This window comes from Rana temporaria, chromosome 1, assembly GCF_905171775.1.
Source record: "Rana temporaria chromosome 1, aRanTem1.1, whole genome shotgun sequence".
NCBI lineage: Eukaryota > Metazoa > Chordata > Amphibia > Anura > Ranidae > Rana > Rana temporaria.
In genome coordinates, this window is record NC_053489.1 from 271,266,228 (window position 1) to 271,288,563 (window position 22,336).

Sequence of the window (22,336 nt, forward strand, 5' to 3'; positions counted from 1 at the left end):
CAACACAGACTTTGTCGGACTCTTGATGAGAGCGGCAACGGGATATCCAAGGCCTGTGGCCTTCTGCTCCATGCTGACAGGATGGCTGCCTGTAGGATGCGAGTGTGGCTCTGGGCGTATGGTACCGCCTCGAATGTGGCCACCATCTTGCCTAGTAACCTCATACATAGGCGAATAGTTGGTTCTTTCTTGCTTAGAACCAGTAGGATTAATTCCTTGATGGCTTTGACCTTCCTCAGAGGTAGGAACACTCTTTGTTGTTCTGTGTCTAATCTCATGCCAAGATATTCCAACTGCCTTGTGGGCAGGAAAGCTGACTTTTCTCGATTTAGGACCCAGCCGAACCTCTCGAGGTATTGGACCGTGAGGGCCACTGCTCGCTCCAAGCCGGGAGACGAGTGGTCTATGACTAGGAGGTCGTCCAGGTATGCTAGGATCGTGACCCCTTGGATCCTTAGCTTGGCTAGGATTGGAGCTAGGACCTTCGTGAACACCCGGGGGGCCGTAGCCAACCCGAAGGGAAGCGCCATGAATTGGAAATGACGCGAAGCCACCATAAAGCGTAGGTATCTTTGATGTGGCTGATAAATTGGAACATGAAGGTAGGCATCCTTTATGTCTATGGACGCCATGAAGTCGTCCTTTTGGAGTGTGGCAGCTGCTGACCGCACGGATTCCATCTGAAATGAGCGGACCTTTAGGTATGCATTTACCATCTTTAGGTCCAAAATTGGCCTGACATCTCCATTGGACTTTGGGATGATGAATAGGTTGGAGTAGAAACCCAGCCCCCCTGTGGCCACTGAAGACCGTACCCACTCGTCGGGAATGCTGGCTTCCCAAATCTCTGAAAAGAGTCGCAGCCTTCCCCCCACCTTCGTGGGTGGGGGCGCCCCTTCATAAGGTTGGCTTGGGGGCTGGTTTTGCTGGTTTGCGAAACCACTGCTTTCTGCCTCTAGCAGCCTGTCCTTGTGACTTGCTGTTGAAGCCGAAGTTTGCTTTTGCAGGAGGCCGTCGATACTGCTTGGCATTAGAGGGCCCCTGCCCAGGGGAATACTGTCGTTTAAACGCAGGCCCCTGATCCTTCTTCTTAGTTGGCAAGAGAGTACTCTTGCCGTTTGAAAATGGTCTGAATGTATTTATCTAGGTCTTCTCCGAAGAGTCGTCCTCCATGGAAGGGGAACCCTACCAGGAGCTTCTTGCATGGGGGCTCAGCCTCCCAGCTCTTTAACCATAAGAGTCTTCTCATATGGATAAGGGATAACGATAAACGTGACGCTTGCTGGATAGAATCCCTGATTGCGTCTACCGTAAAACATATGGCCTTAGGGACATCCGAAAATTCTTCTGCCTGCTGGGCAGGAATAAGTTTAAGCATCTGCTTAAATTGATCCGATAATGCTTGAGCGACCCCAATCGCAGCCACAGCTGGCTGTACTACTGCCCCTGCAGTAGTGAAGGAGTTCTTAAGTAGTGCTTCCAAGCGCTTATCAACTGGATCCTTGAGCACCTGTATGTTTTCTACAGGGCATGTTAACGATTTGTTAACACATGAGATGGCTGCGTCCACTGCAGGAGTAGCCCATTTTTTGGAAAATTTATCTTCCATAGGATATAGGACAGAGAATCTTTTAGGTGGTAAGAAGATCTTATCTGGCTTGTTCCAATCTTGGAACAAAACTCCCTCTAATAGAGGATGGATCGGAAACACAGCATTGCTTTGAGGCGCCCTCAGTGAGCCCAAAGCTGAAACCGTCGATACCTGGAGATCTGGTACTGGCAAGTTGAATGCCTTATGGACCAAGTCCGACAATCCTTGAATCCACCAGCTCTCCCTCAGGGAGACTGCCCCAGACTCCTCTGTATCCGGATCTTCGATCCCTGAACCTACTTGGTCCTTGTCCAAGAGGTCGTCCAATTCCCCTGAGGAAAGGACCTCCTCTTCTGATTCTTCTATTCCGCTTACTGCCCCGCATAGCTGCGGCTATCATTTTTCCCATGCTTTTCTGCATCTCTTTTAAAGAGGTGAGTAATACCTCCTCCGTGACCATCTTAGGGTTGGACTGACCCGCGTCAGCTCCAGCCCCAGATCCCGATGGCCCCAAGGCTCCCTGTGGGGAAAGCAGCGGCATAGCTTTGTCCGAGACCTCAGACTCTCTGGGGGAATCCCCACCTCTTGTACCCTCTGACCCGGATGCCATGGTACAATACCGAGGTACACCTGCTAGCTTGTTGGTACCTGGGACTATAAATAGTTAAATGCCCAAACACCTGTTTGGGGGATAAAAAATGCTTCCTCTCCCCTAGATGACACTTTTTTTTTTTTTTTTTTTTTTTTCAAAAAAAAAAAATCTCTCTCTTTTTCTTTTTTTTTTTTTTTCAAATCTAGGAAAGAAAAAACATTCTGTCCCCCTGAGTAGTATTGCAAGAAAAAACTATGAGATGGAAAAGAAACAGCCTATTCCTAGGCTTGAAAACAGTCTTCTGAAGACTGCAATATTCTTTCTGGCCACTGTGTGTCCTCGGCGCCCCGTGCTGCCGCTCTGGTCTTTCCTCCCCAGTTCCAAAGTATTGAAGCTGTATGGAACAAACAAGGAAGGGCCGCCCCTTCCTTAAGCCACTGACCTGCCCTTCCCCCCCAGCAATCTCAAACAGGAAATGCCCCTCCCGACAGGGGAGGGGGGAGGGGGGTGTTGGGAGGAAGGAACCTCTCTGCTCCAGCAAACTGCAGCCTGCAACCACGAGGAGGTCAGCGTTTTGCCTGCTTTGCAGGCTCTGAGGAGGAAGACTGAATGGAGCATCGCCTGGAGGCTTGCAGGTAAGCACAGCTCTCTGACACACACATATATTTTTATATCACACAGGCCCCACTCAATGCTTTTCCAACACTACAAGGGAGGTCACATCTTATGGGGAATAATACATATAGAGCCATCCTATCTTTATGATATGTGACTAGTTTGCCAGATGCAGTGCATAACTTTAGGCATGTCCCCTGTGACCCCCCAGAAAAAACCTGCTAAGAACCAAGTTCCGCAAGTTTTCCCCTCACTTACCTGCTCCATGCCGCAGGACTTTGCCAAGCAAGAGGCCCAATCTTCCCCCATCTCGGTGGGGATGTCTAGACCTTCAGGCCCTGGGTTCCTATGAAGGATCCACTGTCCTGGGCCCATATAGCACCCTGGCAACAGAAAACATTAGGTACCCAAAGGTTTTCTAAGTTCTGGGCCCAGGGTCCAGCTCTCTAAAAAGAAAAGCATTATGGGCTATACCCCAAGGGTTTGGGGTCCGGTTACTGACCACTTTAGCGCTGAGGCTTTTTTGGACAGAACCGGTTAGCTCACCTAATCCCAAGGATGCGGAGGCAAGCTAAACCATGACTAACACCTAAGACACTGGCGTAAAAACTGAGGTACTCCTCCTATGGGAGGGGGTTATATAGGGAGGGGCATTTCCTGTTTGAGATTGCCAGTGTCTATCACCTGAAGGTACTCCATATAACCCATATAGTAATGAATGCCGCTCTGTGTCCCGTGATGTAACGATAAAGAAAACCCACTTGACTCTTATCTCTTCTTCCCAGGCGTCTGAGAACTCCAATAGCCTCCCCCCACCCGTGTCAGATGGGGGGCCCCTTCATAAGGAGGGCTTGGGACTGCATTTAGGTCTCTGGACACAGGACTTTTTCTGCACTTGGCCTTGATGCTTTCCTCTAAACCCGGGTGGCTGAGGCCGTCAAAACTGCCTGAAATTGGAAGTGCTGGGTACTTAAGAGGAGCAGACAACCTTCCTTTAAGGTGTCTAGTGCTTAACTGGTAGAAGCACAGTTTTACCCCCTGAAATCTTCTGGGTATAAATTAATCCAGATCTTCTTCAAATAACCGCTCCCTGTGAAATGGGAAACCAGCTAATAATCTTTTGCAGGTAATTCCGCTGACCAGTTTTTTAACCAAAGAATCCTGCGCATATGTACCGATAGCAGGGCCAACCGGCACACCTGTTGTATGGGCAGTTTAAAGCCGCATTCACACCTGAGCGTAGCGTTTTCGGTTGTTTTTTCTGGCGTTTTGTCGCGCGTAAACACGTATTCGTGCGTTTGCATACAGCGTTGTCCGACGTTTTTGAACTTCGTCGGTTTTTATTTTAGCTGATAGGAAAAATGCTCATCTCTTTCATCATTTGTTGCTATGTTTGTAGATTTATTTTTATCTTCTTCCTGGGTGAATATTCTATTTCACAAAACAGATTAAAGCGGCGAAACGCTCGTTGTCACGCTAGACGCTTGAATCGAGCGTTTCCATTAGTTTCTATGGGAATACAAATGTTTAAAAAACGCCCAAATCAGCCCGATTCGCGCGACAAAAAAGGGTCCAGACCTTGTTTGAGCTTCAGACGTTCGGCTTCAGGCGTTTTGGAGTGGAGATGTGAACCATCTCCATTGAGAATAATGTATTTTTTCCCGCTCTAGCGTTTTATAGCTTCAGGCTACAAAACGCTCAGGTGTGAATGCAGCCTAAGATAATCTACTGCGAAACATAAGGCACGAGGTAACTCTGCCAAGTCCTCAGCAGACCCCTTTTGTTTGGGGACACTCTTAACTACCCATTGTGACGTAGGTTGAGGCAGAAGCATTAGCTGTCACTACAATGCCCGACAACCGTAATGGCTCAGACTGGTCAGTTGCCTCAGATCTTTCAGGAGAGTTAAACACAGCAGATGTAAGGCTAGCATCCGCCAATACTGATGGTGGTGCACTGGTCGTATAAAAACTAAGAGGCTGTGAATTAGGGAACCAGGCTGTGAAGCCGCAAGGCTACACTTCCTGATTCCCTTACCGAAGATGGCGGCGCCTCCACCCGAGAGCCAAGGGACAGATCGGCTTAGGGTGCCAACATCACGAGCGCCCTGGACAGGCAAGGTTCCATATTTAAAAGTCAGCAACTGCAGTATTTGTAGCTGCTGACTTTTATAAAAAAAAATAAAAAAATCTGCTTTAAGCAAGTGCAAGAGAGGTTATAAAAACACTTACCAGTCCGGCTGCAGGATTCTGCTTAAGCACCCTGCTGGATATCCTTTGGGGTATTTTCTTACCAAGGGTTTGGATCCCAGGGTCCAGTGCCCAAAGGGTCACATTACAGGCAATTCCTCGTAATCTTATGTAGAAGAGGTACGGGTACTATGCATTTTAGTGTATCACCATCCGGATGGATCCGATTATATAGTCCTTTAAATCCTTCAGGATCTGTTCCAGGACCATTCATTTTGCTAGATCATAGAGAGCTTCTCCAACCATGACCATCGCCTTACAAGACAATGGTGAGAAAACTGAGGTACTTCCTATGTAGGAGGGGTTATATTGGGGAGGACTACCTGTCTTTTTGGTTTGCAGGTGTCCATTCACCTATAGGTGGCGTATAATTATGGCTGCTCTGTGTCTATGATGTACGATAAAGAAAAAGGAGTGCTGAAATTCACGTTGTAGGGAAGTGGCCAAGATGCAAATCCAAGAGTCTTAAAAATATCCATACTCCCCGCTGCTACCAATTGTGTGTAGAGAGTTCCACAGCCTTATTGCCCGATAGTGAAAAACCCCCTGCGCAGTTTAAGGTTAAATCGCTTCTCCTCCAATCTCATTGTGTGGCCCTGTGTCCTCTTACACTCCCTAAGATTTTATAGTCTCACCATTGAGGTATTTGTAAATCACCAACATGTCCCCTCTTAAGCATAGCTTCTCCAGCAAGAATACATTTTGTGCTTTTAGTCGTTCCTCGTAATTGAGGCCGTAAAGTCCCCTTATTTTGTTGCCCTTCTTTGGACTCTCCAGTTCCAGCACATCCCTTCTGAGGACTGGTGACCAGAACTGAAGTACTCTAGATGGGGCCAACCAGAGTTTTATAAAGTGGTAGGATTATCGTTTTATCTCTGGAGTATATCCCTTTTCTATACATGCCAAAATGTAGCTGGCTTTGGTAGCTGCAGCCTGACATTGCATGCTATTGCTCAGTCTGTCATCTACTAGGACCCCCAAATCTTTCTCCATCCTTGGTTCTCCCCCTAGTGAGTAGTTTGCATTTTTGTTTTTTGCCCCAAGTGCATTACTTTACATTTCTCCACATTAAACCTCATTTGCCATGTAGTTGCCTGCCCATTATTTTATTCAGGTCTGTCTGTAAAAATGTATATATCTTGATGTGAAGTTATTGTCCTGCTTATTTTTGTGTTGTCCGCAAAAAAATGAGATTGAGCCATTTCTCCCATCCGTTATCATTTATGCATAAATTGAATAGAATTGGTCCCAAGACAGAACCTTTGGGTACCCCACTCACCACTCCAGACCAGTCTGAGTGCACACTATCACCACCCTTTGGACACGCCCCTGTACCCAGTTTTTTACCCAAGAACAAGCTGTAAACCACTTTCACACTGGGGCCGCAGCCGCATTCGCAGTAAAGCGCTGCTCGTTTTAGCTGCGCTTTACTGTTTAAGCGGCGCTTTTCACCCCATAAAAGGGGCTAAAAACTCCCATTTTGCGGCGCTTTCAAAGAGCTGCCCATTCATTCCAATGGGCTGGGGGTGTTTTGGTAGCGCTGTATACAGCACTCCCAAACCGCCCCAAAGATGCTACTTGAGGGACTTTTTCCCATCCCGCAAATGAAAAGGCAAACTGGAATGAATGAGAGGCGATTTGAAAGGCAGTGTGAACGGGGTCCTATGGTCCATGCCTCAGCTTGTAAATTTAGCATTTATGGGGAGTGGCATTAAATGCTTTTGCAAAATCCAGATACACCACCACAGGCCTTCCCCTGTCTAGATGGCAGCTCACTTCCTCGTACAATGTTAGCAGATTGGTCTGGCAGTAACGACTTTTCGTAAACCCATTGCTGATTACTACGAACGATACTTTGTAGTTCAGTACATTTTTGGATATAGTTGAAAATAGTGGTTGTTGAAAATAAATATGTTGCAGGATTCAAGATTACAGACAGGGTTACACATTTACAAAAAAAATAAACAGAGGGTGAATGAGAAATGGTGCTATGCTCACAAGCAAAGAAGTGCAGTCAGCGTGCTTGAAATGTGCAAGTTTACATTTTTTTTAAAATAAATACCTTTCTTTTTCTTCTTTGTCTTTTTGCTGCTCCGCCCTTTCTGTTGCTCCTCCAATATGCGTTCTTCTGCCATTTGTGAGCTATCTGCCCTACTCAGTGTAGACATCAGCCATGCATATAGAAATTCAGAAAGATACCTGTAAAAGTTTACCAAACATGTGAGTTGCTTAAACAGGGGGTATTTGCAAAACATGTCCAATCAGAATATATACCTGGATTCAAAACCTATGTTAGCGCAAAAAAAAAAAAAAAATCTGCATTACATGTTTCAATATGTTCACACTGCAGTTACACAAAAAAATGCTGATGTGCCAGAAATAAGTGTGTCCCTACCTTCCCCTTTGACATAATACAGTACATCTTTAGGTCAGAATTTCAAAGCATGTGGTGTCAGCCCTGCCCACTTCATTTCTGATGCAGTACAAAGAACCAATACCTCTTATTCAACCAACCCCCCCTCTTCCAAACTCATTTCCCTAACCGCTCCTTGTGCACAAGCAGACAGGACGTTATCAGCTTATAACATTTTGGGGAAAATCACCAGGTATATTTTGCACTTTTCTGAACAGAAACATCACAAAATCTTAGTCTACTGAAGAAAAAGGGAAGTTTTAAACCTTTAAATTATGCCGCCTACAGGAAGATTGGACACTGGCAAAAAGAAAAAAAAAGGAAAATAAAGAAAAACTGTGGGCCAGTCCAGGGTGCCCCTCTTGGTTCCACGATACCTCAGTTTGGTAGCAAAGCAGTACCATGAGCATGATCATAAAACAGAAGGGTCGGGACCTCTGTCCCTCAATGAACTCCAATGAAGGGGAAATTTGACTTGCCTTTAAAATTCCATATCTTGTATGGATACAGGCAAAGTTTTCATAGAAGCTGGGTTAGGCTTCTTGCACACGGTATTGATGTTTGAGCATCTGCTTTTTTGGATATAATTTCAAGTGTTTGTTTTGCGTGTATTTGCGCACACAATACATTCCTAGAGAAAAATAATGAATATTTACGCTCATATGAGTGTATTTACACCTACTGGTGCAAAATACTGAGCTGGCGCGCAGATTTTTTTTTTTTACTCAACACAAAATGCTTGTTAATGCACCTGTGTGTACAGGTACATTGCAAACATTGGGCTGCATTCTAGATCAGTAAAAAAGCTACTGAGCCTTTTCAATCTGCAGTGTGCAAGACACCTTATAGGCTTGTACCTTTAGGTGACTGGACAGTGGCAAGCTTTCGGAGACATGCCCACTGAGTGCCCCTATAACCCCAACCCACTTTGCGAGTCCTCCATTTTATACAAGCAATGTAGTGTAATCAAGAAATGGAAGGCTGAGTGGCCTGTATTCTGTACACCAAGGTATGGAATTTACAGGCAAGTCAAAATATTTCCCATCTTCTCTTACCGTCCACCCACCATCAGCACAAGCGCCCCACCCTCCCCCCAGGACAAACCGTTACCCCATCAGCACAGACCCCCCAGGACAAACCACCCCCACCATCAGCACAAGCGCCCCACCCTCCCCCCAGGACAAACCGTTACCCCACCATCAGCACAGACCCCCCAGGACAAACCACCCCCACCATCAGCATGACCTTAATTCTCAAGCATAGGCTCCAAGATAGAGGATTTTATTTTCTGGAAGGAATCCCTTTTGATTGTTCTGGTCCTGAACACATCCCAAAGTATTCCAAATGCAGAGAAGGCTGAAGAGCGGATTTTGGAAAAATTGATCACCCAACCAAAGGCCGGATTGTCCTGTGGAAGTTTGCAGATAGCTGGGGAGGCAGGTGAGTATCATGAGAAGGTCGTAAAGATAACCTGTGACCTGTAGTCCTGAGAAGGGCATGAAGAGGTGCCAAGACCTTTGCGAATACTCTTGGAGCAGAGAGGCCAAAAGGCAGTGTGACAAACTGGTGCAGAAAGCACTGATAAAGGAGGGTAAATGGGGACATGCAGATGGGCATCTTGGATGTCTAGAGATGCTAGGTATTCCTCTGGTCTCAGAGAGGCAATGACCGACCTTGCGCATTCCATGTAACATTTTGTAATGTGAAGCCATTTGTTGAGGGATTTTAAGTCCAGAATAGGAGTGGAGTAAAAACCCTTCAACCCGTTGAGGTACTGGCACAACTCCTCCCTGGCATTAGAGATGGTTCAGGTCATTGTGCAAATCTGACTGTCTTTGGGCAGATTTTGGTTGGTTTCAGAGAAGAAAACTGAGGGGGTAGAGCTTTGAACTCTTTTGTAACCCTCTATAAGCATTGGATTGAACCCACAGGTCTGGGGTGTCCAACTTAGAAAAAATGTCCCCCCATTCTTAGGAGTTGCGGACCAAGTCTTTCCTGAAAGCGAAGGGCTGAACTTAGGTTTGGAAGTTGAAGCCTGGGTAGAGCAATTAGGTGCACTGAATTTTGCAGAGGTAGAGGCTCCTGAGGAGGGCGTTTTGAGATCGTCCGCTGTGGAAGTAAAACCTTCCCTGCCTTGATATTTTTAATGAATTAGTCAAGTGTCTCCATAAACAGACATGTTCCTTGAAAAGCCATACGTGTAAAGGTTCTTCAGTCAGCATCAGCTGTCCAGGCTTGTAGCCACAAGATTCTGTGCATGTACATGCATGTGCAATTTGCCTTTTGACATGTTCTGGTGAATCCACACAAAAAAGAAAAGCAGAAGGCAATTGCTGTAAATACTCTGTTAAAAGCACAATCCTGCAATCCTGGTCCAATTAGCTGCAGTTTGACAAACTGAAATTGCAGTGAGAGCTGGTTGCAGGGATGGGCCTGCGAGAGTAAAGAGCCTTTAAGAGCATCTCAAACCTTCCATCTGCAAAATCTTTGATAACGGCTTCAAAAGGAATAGTAAAATGTTTAAGACATAGTTGCCAGGATCAAATAAAGCAGTGGTCTACAAACTGCGGCCCGGTGGCCAGATGTGGCCCTTTTCTTGCTTTTATCTTGCCCTTGGGGCACTTTTCTTGCCACTGATGCAATACACTATTTCTCCAAGTGACATCAGCAAAGGGGCATATTTACAGTTACCAACATCAATATTCTCCCATTATCACCAACGATGGGCCACCATTTCTCCCACTGACACCAGAGGTATATTTCTATATTGGTGGAGCACTATACATCTTTGTGTGCTGGTAACCAAGAACATCTAAAGTCATGGTCTGGGGTGCCATAAACTTATCTATAAGAACACTCAATGCAAGAGAAATGTCATAGAATTACATGGGATATATTGGAAAAAAAGTCTGGTGTAACTTACCAGTAGATGTAATAGTACTCATGCATGCTGTACAGTTCCAGTTCAAATCCACTGAGCAGGTACTGAATCATTATCCGCAAGTTATGATAGAGGATCCAGGTTCCCAAGCATGCCAGGTGTTGTCTCTGGGGCTCCTGCTTTAGCAGCATGCTGTGGAGAGCTGCATCTACCTTCTCCGCCTTACAAAAAGTTACAGCATGACATTACAAATGCTGCATGGAAAATAAACACTAAGTATCTATAAAAAAATAGTTTTTATCATAACATTTTGTAGGACTTTGTCAAACATTATATTTTACTTTGCATATCATTAATGATATTCAATACGGCCAACTTTCAGTTTTACCAGATGCATACAATTGTACTTAGAGCGATTGTAAAGCTTGGTTTTGTTTTTAATTAACAAACATGTCATACTTCCCTTCACTGTGCAGCTTGTTTCGCACAGAGTGGCCCCAATCTGTGACTTCTGGGGTCCCTCTGGGGCTCTTGCGGATCCTCCCCACATCAGATAACCCCTAGGAGTAGCGCTCTTCCAGGGGGTTACCTTCCAGGAGCGCTCCCAAGTCATTCATTCGGCGTCCATAGTCGCAGAATGTAGGACTCTGCCCCACCCCCGGCCGGAAGGAAAGAGTATGTCATGTGACATTCCAGCCAGCCATTCAGGAAATGCCTTGTCTTTACATCAAATAAATACAAAGCGTTCTGTGATGTGGCTGAGATGGAGACGGATGGATGAGGTCACAAGATCCCCCTTGGTCAACATGCAATTCATTGATGAAAGTACAAGGCTCTTCCTGAATGGCTGAGATGCCTCAAGACCGATTTATCCTTTCCAGTCACAGAAAGAAAATGTGTAGGTTTCAGCCAGGATGGCAGAAAGGCTATGTAGCACAAGCTGCTGCACTGTATTAAGGCAAAATGAGGTTTGCAGGCACTCAGGGGGTGATGCTGCCACCTCCTGATGCCTGGTTTTTTTTTTCAATTGAGGAGCAGCAAATTTGCTTCATTCAGGAGGTGATGCTGGCACCTCATGCCTGTTTTTTTGGCTTAAAAAAAAAATATATATATTACTTGTGATAGCAGCACAGCCCCATTTATTTACAGTGGATATAAAAAGTCTGGAAAAAAATGGAGACAGATAAATCATTTGAGAACTTTCCACATTTGTGACCTATAAACTGTACAACTCAGTTGAACAAACAGAAATCTTTTAGGTGGAGGAAAAAAAAAAAAAAGTTGCATAAGTGTGCACACCCTTAAACGAATACTTTGTTGAAGCACCTTTTGATTTTATTACGGCACTCAGTCCATTTGGGTATGAGTCTATCAGCATGGCACATCTTGACTTGGCAATATCTGCCCACTCTTTGCAAAAACACTCCAAATCTGTCAGATTGCGAGGGCATCTCCTGTGCACAGCCCTCTTCAGATCACCCCACAGATTTTCAATCGGATTCAGGTCTGGGCTCTGGCTAGGCCATTCCAAAACTTGAATCTTCTGGTGAAGCCATTCCTTTGTTGATTTGGATGTTTGCTTTGGGTCGTTGTCATGCTGAAAAATGAAGTTCCTCTTCAAGTTCAGTTTTCTAGCAGAAGCTTTAAGGTTTTGTACCAATATTGACTGGTATTTTTAACTGTTCATAATTCCCTCTACCTTGACTAAGGCCCCTATTGCAGCTGGAAAAAAACAGCCCCAAAGCATGATGCTGCCATCACCATGCTTCACGGTGGGTATCGTGTTCTTTTGGTGATGTGCAGTGTTTTTGCGGCAAACATATCTTATGGAATTGTGGGCAAAAAGTTCAACCTTGGTTTCATGAGGCCACAACACATTTTCCCCACATGATTTTGGGAGACTTCAGGTGTCATTTTGCAAAGTTTAGTCAGGCTATGTTTTTCTTCGTAAGAAAAGGCTTCCATCTTGCCATTACCCATAGCGCAGACAAGAAAAATACGGGAGATTGTTGTTACATGTACCACACAGCCAGCACTTATCAGATATTCCTGCAGCTCCTTTATCGCTGCTGTAGGCCTCTTGGTAGCCTCCCTGACCAGTTCTCTTCTTGTCTTTTCCATAAATTTTGGAGAGACGTCCAGTCTGTGGTAATGTCACTGTTGTGCCATATTTTCTCCATTTGATGAGGACTGTCTTCACTGTGTTCCATGGTAGATCGTATGCCTTGGAAATTCTTTTGTACCCTTCTGCTGACTGATACCTTTTAACAATGAGATCCCTCTGATGCTTTGGATGCTCTCTGCAGATCAAATAAAGACCTACTAGAACAGCTGAACTTTATTTGGAAAAAACACAAGGCAACAGCGCTCAGAAAAAAACAAATGACAACAGTCAGTAGCAAGGGTTAATAATACAAGATAAGGTGACAGCAACAATTATAAAATCAATAGTTAAAAGTTCATGGATAAAAGTTCAAGTAAGGGAATACAATCAGTCCATATAAAAGAGCTGTATTCTCGGGGTGAATTCTAATAGGTGACCAAGGGCTGCTCTCCAGGAGTGAAGTCAACTCAGGTATACATGAAAAAAAGAAAAACAGGAAAAAAGCGCCTCTAGGTCATCTGGTTTATTTACATAGATGGGAATAAGTCTCCAACACTTACATGTAATATTGCAGGAACAGGGGTGCAAGTGAGGATGTGTGATGTGAAGATGGCTCGTGTCTCAATCCTGGTGATGGACGAGCAGATCAGCTGGAGGAGAGGCAGGGGCTGATGGCTGTGTAGGAGCGGTGCTGGAGCAAAGTGCTCAATCCATTCGAGTTAGCCGGACGGTTGCCGATAGAGGCCAACACAGGATAATGCAAAGTACAGAATAATGCAGGTGTACGGCTCTCGTTCCGGAGGCGGTGACGTCAGCGGGACGGTGGCCGACAAGGGCCAATGTAGCACACAACGCGTTTCAGAGCCTAGCGTCAGTCAGTATCAAGACAGCGCGCTCCTTTTTCAAGTGAAAAAGGAGCGCGCTGTCTTGATACTGACTGACGCTAGGCTCTGAAACGCGTTGTGTGCTACATTGGCCCTTGTCGGCCACCGTCCCGCTGACGTCACCGCCTCCGGAACGAGAGCCGTACACCTGCATTATTCTGTACTTTGCATTATCCTGTGTTGGCCTCTATCGGCAACCGTCCGGCTAACTCGAATGGATTGAGCACTTTGCTCCAGCACCGCTCCTACACAGCCATCAGCCCCTGCCTCTCCTCCAGCTGATCTGCTCGTCCATCACCAGGATTGAGACACGAGCCATCTTCACATCACACATCCTCACTTGCACCCCTGTTCCTGCAATATTACATGTAAGTGTTGGAGACTTATTCCCATCTATGTAAATAAACCAGATGACCTAGAGGCGCTTTTTTCCTGTTTTTCTTTTGAACTTTATTTGGGGTTATTCAGAGGCACTTTAAGTGATGGCAGGTGTGCGCTTGCTCCTATTTAACATGAATGTGATTGCTTAATTCTGAACACAGCTACATCCCAGTTATAAAAGAGGGTGTGCACACTTCTGCAACCACATTATTTTGTTTATTTTTACTTTACACAGGTGCCACCTGTCAATTTCAACATCTAGCATTAAAATTGACATATCACAATACAAAAGCATCACAACAATGTGTAATCCTCCAAGTGGCACCATCCTCTGAGAAAGGAGTCTTAGAATACATTAAAAACCTTTTGTGTAACAAACTGTTTTGTTATTGTGTAATAACAGATTTTTAGGGACATATTTTTTGACCAATGACACATTCACATATTCTAGACATAAAATAAAGAGAAAATACCTCATCCTGTAACGTGGCAAAATCTTCAAGGATATGACCAAGTTTATCTCTCTGCCGAGCTCTGTTGTGCCCATGGATTTGAATTAGACTACAAAAAGGCTTAAAAAAAAAGACAAATGTGGCATGATTTTTATTTGATAATTCTCTTGTATAATGCCTCCTCCCTACCCCCTAAACAAGGTAAACAGGCAATATACCATAGTAGTCCTGATCTGGCCAATTTTGTCTCGATCTGACAATATTCCTGATATTTTAGGGGTTCCAGCTTAACTCTTGAGGAATTGTTAAAAGATCAGGTTTATTTTTGCTGACATACAGTCAAGAACATTGTGGTGTGGATTTACTAAAGGCAAATAGTCTTTGAAAATGCAGTTGCACTCATTTTCCCCAGTTTAGTAAACATGGCAAAGCTGCACTTACCCAAGCATGTGCAAGGAAAAAACAAAATAACAAAAAACAGCAATCAGATGCATACACCCGATTGGATAATAGAAAACAGTAGACCCTTACCACATTTTCTGAGCTCTGGGGAGATGGAGTGCAACTGCACTAGCAAAGTGCAGTGTCTTTTCCTTTAGTAAATTCACCCCTATGTTTACTGCAAAAACACTATGGACGACTCTTCCATCGGCCAGAATCTCAATTTTAAAAGTAGATGCTGACCTTGGTTAACGCTTGAATAAAAAATAAAATAAAAAAAAGGTTGGCCTTCAAAGAGAAGGGCAACTGGGAAGAATACATTCTTTTCAAGGTGTAACAAAACCCACATGTTCTACATTTACACGTCACAGAGCTCAAATGTACTTAGAGAGAAAAAAAAAAAACACTTATGATGTTAGGTCAGTTGCAAGAGCGAAAATAAACCAATATACTCACCCGTACACAGTGCGTCACAAAAGAATCAATGTAGTCTTTTGCTTGATGATTATTGTATAAACAGCACCTAGAAAAAGGGCACATTCAGTAAAGCAACTCCATCAATTACAAACTAACCCACAAGGAAAAAGGTTATCCTTACTTAGAAGAAAGGACAGGGGGGCTCACAAAGGAGCGTAGTGCATCTTTTATCATATCTTGCATCAGATGCGTGCCAAACACCTTCTTGTTATCCACCAAGAATGTGGTCTGAAGTGAGAAGGAAAAATATAGACTGGTATTAATGAACAGACGTTTGCTGAATAACCTCAGAACATACATATCAACTTTAGGTTAGGTCTATATAAAAAAATAAAAAAATTTTTTAAAAAAAGAATGCTGCCCATAGCAATCAAATTCTATAGACTGCTCTTCTTAATCAGGTCTCCAGATGAAGAAAGTATTCGGTACAGTTGCAGCACGTCCACAATCAACTACCAACTCAAGCAGCGGTCTTGAAAGTTCCATTATATAAAATAAAGAACCTCTGCATAAACAGAGGTTCTTCTTTATTGCTCCTAAAATATATTCTAGCTACAAGCAGTTATTGAGTATACCAAATAACTGCAGAATCTTGTTTTTATTATGTTTAGCAGTAGCCAACATGAAACCTCAGCATCCTTGCCTGTAGTGTGGGTTTTATAACAGAGAAATGATAATATATTTTAATTATAGTATGAATATATATATATATATATGAATATATATATATATATATATATATATATATATATATGAATATATATATATATATATATATATATATGAATATATATATATATATATATATATATATATATATATATATATATATATATATATATATATATATATATATATTTTCACAGCCCCCTGCGTATAACACGCAGACACAGTTTACCCTCTATTTTCAGGGTAAAAAAGTGAGTGTTATACGCCAATAAATAAATATATATATCAATCATACATATATATATCATACATACACTTTGTATAGTGTTTACAGGGACACAACTGCCATTAAGACTAGGATGCCCGCTCGGGTGGCACCTTTGAAGGGAACCAGTCAGGTCAGAAACAGGTGTAGCTCCCAAAACAGTGTAAAAGTCTGGTCAACTTGTGTAAAAAGCAGTGCTTTTTCCAGGGCAGCCATATTACTGTACGATGCTGTGGAGCTGCACTCTACTTAAAAAGAAGCACATCTGAAAAAGAGTAATGGCAGCCTCCAGCACTGGATGAAAGACTTGGCTACAACAAATAGCTCTTCTGACAGGCTCTCACTGAGGGGCAGGAGAGGCAATCACACATACATTTAACTGAATATTTACCTGTAAGAGGGATCTTGAAAGAACACAAGGTGACTGTTCACTGAACTCACAGAAAAAGTCCTAGAAAGCACATCAATTGTTAGTATGGCATCCCCAAGTCATATGTACTGCACTTCAGATTATAAAAAGATTTTTTTAACAGCCTATTCAAATAGTATATAGAGTTCTAATGAACCAGGCCATCAAGATGAGGCAAGAATTTAGTCTCCTGCAGAACGTTGCAAAGGCAAACTTCAGCATCTGGTCACTTAACTGCCTCCCAACAAACACTAGGAAAACACTTAGTGTGTTACTAAATTCACAACAGTAAAAGCAGTCTATATATGCAGTAAAGCATACTCGCTTAATCCTTGTGTATAAAGGCTGTTTGATCCCGTCTCTCTGATCCTCCTCTTCCACCGTCTTCAAAAAATAACCCAATCTTTACAGAGCCAGGGGACAGGCTGCACATGCTCAGTTTGGTGTGTATAACTATGGATAGATAAGGGGCAGATGACTGGAGGTAGCCCAGTCCTCATTTAAGGGGCAGGAGCACACTATTCATCAGCAGTCATGTGCTCCTACTGAGTAGACTTAAAATGCAATGTTATAGTTAGGACTGCAGTATACAGAGAGCCTTGACGGGGCCTGCAGCTTACACATGCATTTGCAAATGCGTGCAACTAAACCTCTGTTTTTAACGCACACTGTTAGACAGGTGAATTTGGTTGGTTGCTGATTAGTCGGTAAGTTTGAGCATGGATATTCTATGTTTTTGTACTGTGGGAGACCAGATATAGCCGGGTGGATTTGATTTAAATCACTAGTAAAAGGGCTTCATTCAATTTAAATCATAATTTGCAAAGAGCCACTGACATGTCTGTCCCGCAGCTGCTCCTCTGACGTGCTGTTGACTCACTGACAGTCCCATTCTCTTTAATGGGATGGCTGGTGATACAGCAGTGACAACAAGGTGAGGGACATGGTAACAGCAGGTGAGTGGATTCCCGCTAAGAGGGGCTGCCATGATGGATCGGAATTGACAGGTGCTCCTTAAATGCAAGGACTTATTCTTGCTGGTAGTTCGAATCTTAATTAGCAAACAAAATGAGGGTTTCCCATTTAGAATAATAAGCTGCCAGATTAGTAAATATTCCCAAACTGCCTCCCTTTTACAGCCTGCTGCCATTTTGCTCCTTGAGGAATAACCCACTTCAAGCTATGTGCAGAAAGATCACAAGGTTCATAAGCTGCTTAGAAAGTTTCACTTATTTTTTACTGCTTGCCCTTCCTCACACTTTGAGCCAGGTACAGATGCATTTCTAATCAATCATACAGTTTGTAGTGTACATAGATTTGCAAAACAATGGGATAAAGGAATATTCCTGAACTTTGTTTTATCTTATAGTTGTGAAATTGTGTGAATGCATCAATGCAGTGCATGTTATCTCAGCTTGCAGAGCTTGGATTCATTGAATGAGTTTACCAAAACTTAAATATTGCAGAATATACAGCCTCATGCTACATAACTAAGCTCCATTTCATGCTGGAATTTTTTTTATGCATCTTAAATAGATTTTTACTCCAAAAGCATTTCATTAAAATACATTTGATAAAAAAAAAAATCAAATTGACATAAAAAGATTAGTTTATCTTTTAGCAATTTTTATCCATCCTAATATATAGTGAATGCAGGTTCTGGGTTTAGAAACCTTTAAGTGATTTAAAACTACTGTACTACACAATCACCAGTGTCCACAATTGCAGACCTGGCCACACCAAGACAAAACTGGGAGGCAGCATTGGGAAAAAACAAAAAAAAGGTAAAGACCACTCCTGTCTATAGGCAACAATACAAGAGAACAGTCTATAAAAAAAATAAAAAAAGTGAAAAAACATATCAGCGCAGTAATCCAATAACCAAAATTGTGATTGCTGCCAATATATCAACCAGCGTTTTTAACTACACCACCTTCTACATATACCGTACATTAGCGCAATCCAAATAAATAAAACACAAAATATAAAAAAAACTCTTTAAATAATATCACAAGTGTCCATAAAGTCCTCCACCAATAGGTCATGCTCTTAATTTTTCCTCTTGACGTCCAAGAAATACCATCCAGGTGTCACATGCAATCATCATGTGCTCATATCACACGCTCACCTTCTTTTATTGACCCCAATAATATATTAAAGGTCATAACACACATTTTGCCCCACCATGGGCTAATAGGTCTCTGCTCGTCTTCCAAGTAGCATGTTGAAAACTTAAAGCAGTTGTATAGGGTTTTTGTTTACCTTTACCTACAGGTAAGCCTAGAAAAAGGCTTACCTGTAGGTAAAAAATAAATAAAAAATCTCTTAAACCTTTACGGTTTAGGAGATATTCCCCTCGCAATGAGCCGCTAAATGCAGAGGCGCATGCACACAGGGGATTTTCGGCTTATGGCCCGGCAGACGCTGGACCTTGCCGGAAAGAAGTCTCCTGCGCGCATGCACGGGAGTGACTGCATCGCGGCTCCAGCTACTCACAGCGCTGGAGCGACGATACCCGGAAGACACGGCAGGGCAAGAGGTCATCTCCCTCGGCATGGACCAGGTAAGTTACTGATGCCTCATTCTAAGGTAAGTATTTCATAATGAGCTTGTATGCGGTGCATACTAGCTCATTATGCCTTTTGCTTTACTGGGTAAAAAAAAAAAAAAGTTCAGCGGGTATACAACCGCTTTAAAAACATGAGTCATGGCCAATGCATCCACATCCCCACAGTGATAGATCACCAATGTGGCTCCAGCTCCTACACACGTTATGCTCCTATTGTGAGCTCTTCAGTGTGATATGAGCACATGGTGACTGCATGTGACACCTGGATGGCATTTCTTAGAAGTCAAGAGGAAATATTAAGAGCACGGCACAACAGTGAAGGACTTTAGGGACACGTGATCTTATTTGAAGACCAAATGTTTAATATTTTGTGTTTTATTTGTGCTACATCAAATGAAAATAAAATAAATAACACATAATATATATATATATATATATATATATATATATATATATATATATATATATATATATATATATAATATAATATAATATATATATATATATATATATATATATAATATAATATATATATATATATATATATATATATATATATATATATATATATATATATATATATATATATATTATATAATATAATATATTACCCTGACCCCAAAAAAAAACAAAAAAAACAAACAGAAAGAATAAAAATAAAAGCAGCATATAATCTGCATAGGTTCCCATTGTCAACATTTATTTTTCAGTTCAGAAAATATAGGAAATTCTGAAATTAAAAACATTATTGAGAACTTACCAAAATACTGTGAAGGTTTGACAAATTGACAACTTCACACACAGTTTTTATCCGATCTATTAGTTTATAAAAATAAGTCACCATTTCTTCTTTTTTAATTATTTTTGCGTAGCGTGGAAATGTTGGTGGAAGTAAACGTTGGTTGACCAAAGGCTCAAATCCCATCATAATTGGATGATCTAAAAATGAGAGCAAATTGTTGGATTCAACTAAATATACAAAATGTATAAACTTCTCAATTAATCCTAAAATCCCAATCATGAAAATAAAAAAAATAAAATAAAAAAGTATATTTTTTTCCCCTTACAGAATTTCTTCACACCTGTGAAGTAGGAATGCTTTCAAAAATATATATTTTAAATGGTTTTAATTAAAATACAACATGTCAAGTGAACAGCAGACAAATCTAAATCAAAATATTTGGGATGACCACCCTTTGGCTTTCAACTAGCATCAGTTCTTCTAGTTACACTTGCACAAAGTTTTTGAAGGCACTTGGCAGGTAGGTTGTTCCAAACATTTGCAGATGTTCTTTGGATATAGGCTGCCTCAAATCCAGGGGTCTCAAACTGGCTGTTGCGAAACTACAAATCCCATGAGGCCTTGCAAGACTGACAAGCATGACTCCCCTCAGGCAACGGCATGTTAATTGATAAAAATAAATCTATTAACCCTTCTATTTCTGAAAGCATTCTTATTTTACAGCATATTTCACACCTGGCAAACTTTTGCACAGTACTGTATGTATGTATGTATGTATGTATATATACACACACACACACACACACACACACACACACACACTATACATACAGTAACAGGAAGAATCTAGCTGCCATGATGGGCAACACCAATAAAAAAAAACTTTGCATATGAAGCAGAATGTGGTACACTAAACATTCCTATAAAATGTGCCAGTAAAGTAAAGAAGTTTTTCACTCCCATGTGGACCTGCATAAACATCTAGCTGAGGTAAAGATGCAGTGGCATACATAACTATTACAGTCTTGTATGTAAAGCTGTGTAAACTGAACTGCAGTTTAACAAAACATACTCATCAGTGAATATAGTACTGGTCTCAATTGTATGCAGGCAATAGGTTGAATCCAGGGAGCCAATTGTTTAGGAAGGCATACAAAAAAAATCTATATCTATCTATCTATCTATCTATCCATCTATGAATGAATAAAACTTGAAGCAAAAATAGCTGCCACTCAATATGTGAGAACTATTCATTGTTTTATATGCTTTGAACTGCAAAACCACTACTAATTTTGTCAGTACACTATTCTGAGGTAAAGGTGGGCCACGATCCTCCACTGCATTATTAACTCAAATTCTGCCAAAATAAAAGGATATTTAACTGCTTACAAAAAAAAAAAAAAGCGCACACTAAGTGCAGTAGCGTTAATGTTAAAATCAAATGCAACTTGGACACTCAGTGCTGCCAGATGGAGCAATAGCTGAAGGACAGCCAGAACTCTGTACACAGGTACAGTATGTTGCAGGGGTGCTCTTGGATGAGGTCACATGTGCTCTAGGGTGTTGTGTCAGGAGCATTGAGCGCATTTTCCATTTTAAATGTTGTGAATGGACAATTTGCATTTGATTTTAACATTAAAGCTTTTAACACTACTGCACTTATTGTGCGCTCTTCTTGTTTGGGGAAATCTACAAATGACATGCAATCTTGTCAGAAGCAGCAGCAAATGCCAATGCCTGGACTAAGATTTGTAGTGCAATCAACTTATGGACTTTTTTTTCTGATGGACTTGAACGTTGTTTACCATTCCAGTTCTCCCATTTACATTTTTATAGTTACAAATAATTTGAGTACATGAAAAAGGTTTTGCGTTTTATTTTAACTGCTTATTGGCATTAGAAAAGCCTCGTGTAGACAACTGTGTAATAATGCAACACAATTATTGTAATTCCTGAGGCATTTGTAAAGACGCTAATGATATGGTAGTAAGCAATTAAATAAGAACTAAACGAGCCGGGCCATCCTATTACTTCTATATTGAACGGTGTTGTAATTGTACTGCCCCCCGTTATATTGTAAAGCTCTGCGCAAACTGTTGGGGCTATATAAATCCTGCATAATAAAAATATCTCTGGATTTAACCAAGAAAGAATATACATTTGACCATGCTGTGCAAATCAATTGTAGTAAAAAATGTTTTGTACCTTCTGAGATATGCCTATAAGTTCCCCGGCAAACGCAACAACCAGAATAATTAGTTGTCAGCATATGAGTCATGGCTTCACTCTGGGGAAACGAAGGAAGGGAGTTATGTGAATTCTGGCATCTCAGCATCTCTAGAATGTAGTTTTCCTATTGGTGTTGAGGATCATAGGCCTGTTATACCCACAGCACCATCTAGTTTTTAAAGCAGATCTTTTCATCTCTAGGGAAGCAAGGGATGCCAGGTTTCATCCATTTCTGTATAACTCTGTGTTCGACCCCTTTCACACTGAGGGGGTTTTCAGGCATTTTAGCGCTAAAAATGGCACCTGTAAACCGCCTCCCATTCATTTCAGTGTGACTTTTCACACTGGGGCGGTGCACTTGTGGGACATTAGG

General features: G+C 42.1%; 1 protein-coding gene across 3 annotated transcripts in view; it reads right to left on the minus strand.

Annotated features, from left to right (window-relative positions):
* The window catches only part of NAA35 (N-alpha-acetyltransferase 35, NatC auxiliary subunit), a 100,841-nt gene that overhangs the window by 32,781 nt on the left and 45,724 nt on the right, over positions 1-22,336 (minus strand). For all 3 annotated transcript variants that reach the window (XM_040355513.1, XM_040355514.1, XM_040355515.1), the window contains 7 exons: positions 19,753-19,931; positions 16,406-16,465; positions 15,202-15,308; positions 15,060-15,126; positions 14,184-14,282; positions 10,384-10,562; positions 7,110-7,246 (listed from right to left, as the gene is read on the minus strand). In XM_040355513.1, the coding sequence (XP_040211447.1) occupies positions 7,110-7,246; positions 10,384-10,562; positions 14,184-14,282; positions 15,060-15,126; positions 15,202-15,308; positions 16,406-16,465; positions 19,753-19,931 (828 nt within the window). The remainder of the gene's footprint in view (positions 1-7,109; positions 7,247-10,383; positions 10,563-14,183; positions 14,283-15,059; positions 15,127-15,201; positions 15,309-16,405; positions 16,466-19,752; positions 19,932-22,336) is intronic.